Source organism: Corapipo altera, unplaced genomic scaffold (assembly GCF_003945725.1).
Source record: "Corapipo altera isolate COAL_440 unplaced genomic scaffold, ASM394572v1 57971, whole genome shotgun sequence".
Classification (NCBI taxonomy): Eukaryota; Metazoa; Chordata; class Aves; order Passeriformes; family Pipridae; genus Corapipo; species Corapipo altera.
Genome location: NW_020886474.1, coordinates 3,152 through 6,251, shown reverse-complemented (window position 1 = coordinate 6,251; position 3,100 = coordinate 3,152). Strand labels below are relative to the sequence as shown.

Sequence of the window (3,100 nt, the reverse complement as noted above, 5' to 3'; positions counted from 1 at the left end):
CACAGGGCCACCAGTGGAAGTGGCCCAAGGGAGGGGACATCCAGGAGGTCCTGGAAGGGGATTAAAACCAGCTGGGAATGAGAGGGGAACAAATCCTTGGAAATTAGGGACAGCACTCCGAGCCTTCTCCCGATCCCGGTGAGGGCAAGGCAGTGGGAGTGGGATGACTGGGATGGCCACGGAGGGGTTTTCCTGCTTTTCCCTCCCTCCTGGATGGATTTGGAGGACGGTTTGGGGGTTGCCTTATCACCCACAGGGCCACCAGTGGAAGTGGCCCAAGGGAGGGGACATCCAGGAGCTCCTGGAAGGGGATCAAAGCCAGCTGGGAATGGGAGGGGGAACAAACCCTTGGAAATTAGGGACACTGCTCCAACTACTCCAAGTCTTCTCCCGATCCTGGTGAGGGCAAGGCAGTGGGAGTGGGATGGTTGGGAGGGCCACAGAAGGGTTTTCCTGCTTTTCTGGAAGTGGTCCAAGGGAGGGGACATCCAGGAGCTCCTGGAAAGGGATCAAAGCCAGCGGGGATTGGTAGGGAACAAACCCTTGGAAATCAGGGACGCCGCTCCGAGCCTTCTCCCGATCCCGGTGAGGGGAAGGCAATGGGAGTGGGATGACTGGAATGGCCATGGAGGGGTTTTCCTGCTTTTCCCTCCCTCCTGGCTGGATTTGGAGAACTCCAGGGGCTGCCTTACCTGCCGAGGCTCCACAGTGCCACTTGCATTCCTGTCGGGATGGGAAGTGGTTGCCCCTTGGAAATTAGGGATACTGCTCCAAGCATTATCCCGATCCCGGTGAGGCCCCGCAAGGCAATTGGGGTGGGATGGTTGGGATGGCCATGGAGGGATTTTCCAAGATCCATTTGGTGATCCAGGAACCCATTTGGCAATCCAGGATTCCACTGGTTGATCCAGGATCCCATTGGATGACCTAGGATCCCATTTGGTGATTCAGGATCCCATTTGGTGACCCAGGGTCACAGCTGGTGATCCGGGATCCCATTGGGTGATCCAGGATCCCATTTGGCGATCCAAGATCCCACTGGGTGATCCAGGGTCACAGCTGGTGATCCAAGATACATTGGGTGATCCAGGACTACAGTTGGTGATCCAGGATCCCATTTGGTAATCCAGGAAACCATTTGGTGATCTTGGGTCACAGTTGGTGATCCAGGATCCCATTTGGTGATCCAGGTTTTCCTGCTTTTCCCTCCCTCCTGGCTGGATTTGGAGGGTTGTGGGGCTGCCTTACCTGCCGAGGCTCCGCAGTGCTGCTCGCATTCCCGCCGGGATGGGAAGCGATTCCCGTTCCCTCGGCATCCCCCGAAAATGAAGGGTCTGCAGGCCTTGGCCTCGGGGTGGAAGTACCAGAGCAGGGAATAATCCTGGCAGGATCCCTCATCCATGGGCTGTAGGCAGGAGGCTGCAGGAAGAAACCCCCCAAATCCCACTCACATGTCGGATCCAGGTGGGAAAAGGCCGCGCTCTCTGCCAGTCCCGTTTTCCCAGGAAAACATGTGGAGTTGGGAAAAGGCCACGCTCTCTGCCAGCCCCGTTTTCCCAGGAAAATATGTGGAGTTGGGAAAAGGCCACACTCCCAGTCCTGTTTTCCCAGGAAAACGTGTGGAGTTGGGAAAAGGCCACACTCTCCCAGCCCCGTTTTCCCAGGAAAATATGTGGAGCTGGGAAAAGGCCACGCTCTGCCAGTCCCGTTTTCCCAGGAAAATATGTGGAGTTGGGAAAAGGCCACAATCTCCCAGCCCCGTTTTCCCAGGAAAATATGTGGAGCTGGGAAAAGGCCACGCTCTGCCAGTCCCGTTTTCCCAGGAAAATATGTGGAGTTGGGAAAAGGTCACGCTCTGCCAGCCCCGTTTTCCCAGGAAAACATGTGGAGTTGGGAAAAGGCCACACTCTCTGCCAGCCCCGTTTTCTCAGGAAAATGTGTGGAATTGGTTGTGGGAAAAGGCCACACTCTCTCCCAGCCCCGTTTTCCCAGGAAAACATGTGGAGTTGGGAAAAGGCCACACTCTCTGCCAGCCCTGTTTTCCCAGGAAAATGTGTGGAGTTGGGAAAAGGCCACACTCTCCCAGCCCCGTTTTCCCAGGAAAACGTGTGGAGTTGGGAAAAGGCCACGCTCTCTGCCAGCCCTGTTTTCCCAGGAAAATATGTGGAGTTGGGAAAAGGCCACACTCTCCCAGCCCCGTTTTCCCAGGAAAACATGTGGAGTTGGGAAAAGGCCACACTCTCTGCCAGCCCTGTTTTCCTAGGAAAACATGTGGAGTTGGGAAAAGGCCACGCTCTCTGCCAGCCCCGTTTTCTCAGGAAAATGTGTGGGGTTGGTTGTGGGAAAAGGCCACACTCTCTGCCAGCCCCATTTTCCCAGGAAAATATGTGGAGTTGGGAAAAGGCCACACTCTCTGCCAGCCCTGTTTTCCCAGGAAAATGTGTGGAGTTGGGAAAAGGCCACACTCTGCCAGCCCCATTTTCCCAGGAAAATATGTGGAGTTGGGAAAAGGCCACGCTCTGCCAGCCCCGTTTTCCCAGGAAAATATGTGGAGTTGGGAAAAGGCCATACTCTCTGCCAGCCCTGTTTTCCCAGGAAAATATGTGGAGTTGGTTCTGGGAAAAGGTCACGCTCTGCCAATCCCGTTTTCCCAGGAAAACATGTGGGTATGTTTTAGGGATCCACCATTTAGGGTTCCACAGCCCCACCTGATCCCAAAGAAATGGGGTTGGCAGAGGAAAAAGGGGAAGCAAGGCCCAAGGAGGGAATCCAGCAGCACATTCCCGGTGGGAATAACCCACCCCTGCAACGCCTGTAACCTTTGCAAGGAGGAGATTAATCCCTGAATCCTGGGAGGAGGAGGAATGCTTGGATTTGGGCAAGTCCCTGGAGGACTCTCCCTGCGGATTTTCCTGGTGGGAATGGGATGGGATGAAAACACCCTCCTGACCACCGAAACTTTGGATCCCTCTGGATTTCCACTCCTCAGCTCCAAAACCCTTCAGGACCTGGGAGCAGAATTTTTGAACCAATCCTTCAATTTTGAATCCTGTTTTTTTTTTCTGGTTGTACATCTTTGGGATGGATTCTCTTCTCCTGC

General features: G+C 54.7%; 1 protein-coding gene across 1 annotated transcript in view; it reads right to left on the bottom strand.

Moving 5' to 3' along the window:
* Nucleotides 1-973: 973 nt before the first annotated feature.
* Nucleotides 974-3,100, bottom strand: part of LOC113941213 (papilin-like) — a 4,945-nt gene continuing 2,818 nt past the window's right edge. The window contains exon 3 of the mRNA XM_027632373.1: nt 974-1,419. Within this exon, the coding sequence (XP_027488174.1) occupies nt 974-1,419 (446 nt within the window). The remainder of the gene's footprint in view (nt 1,420-3,100) is intronic.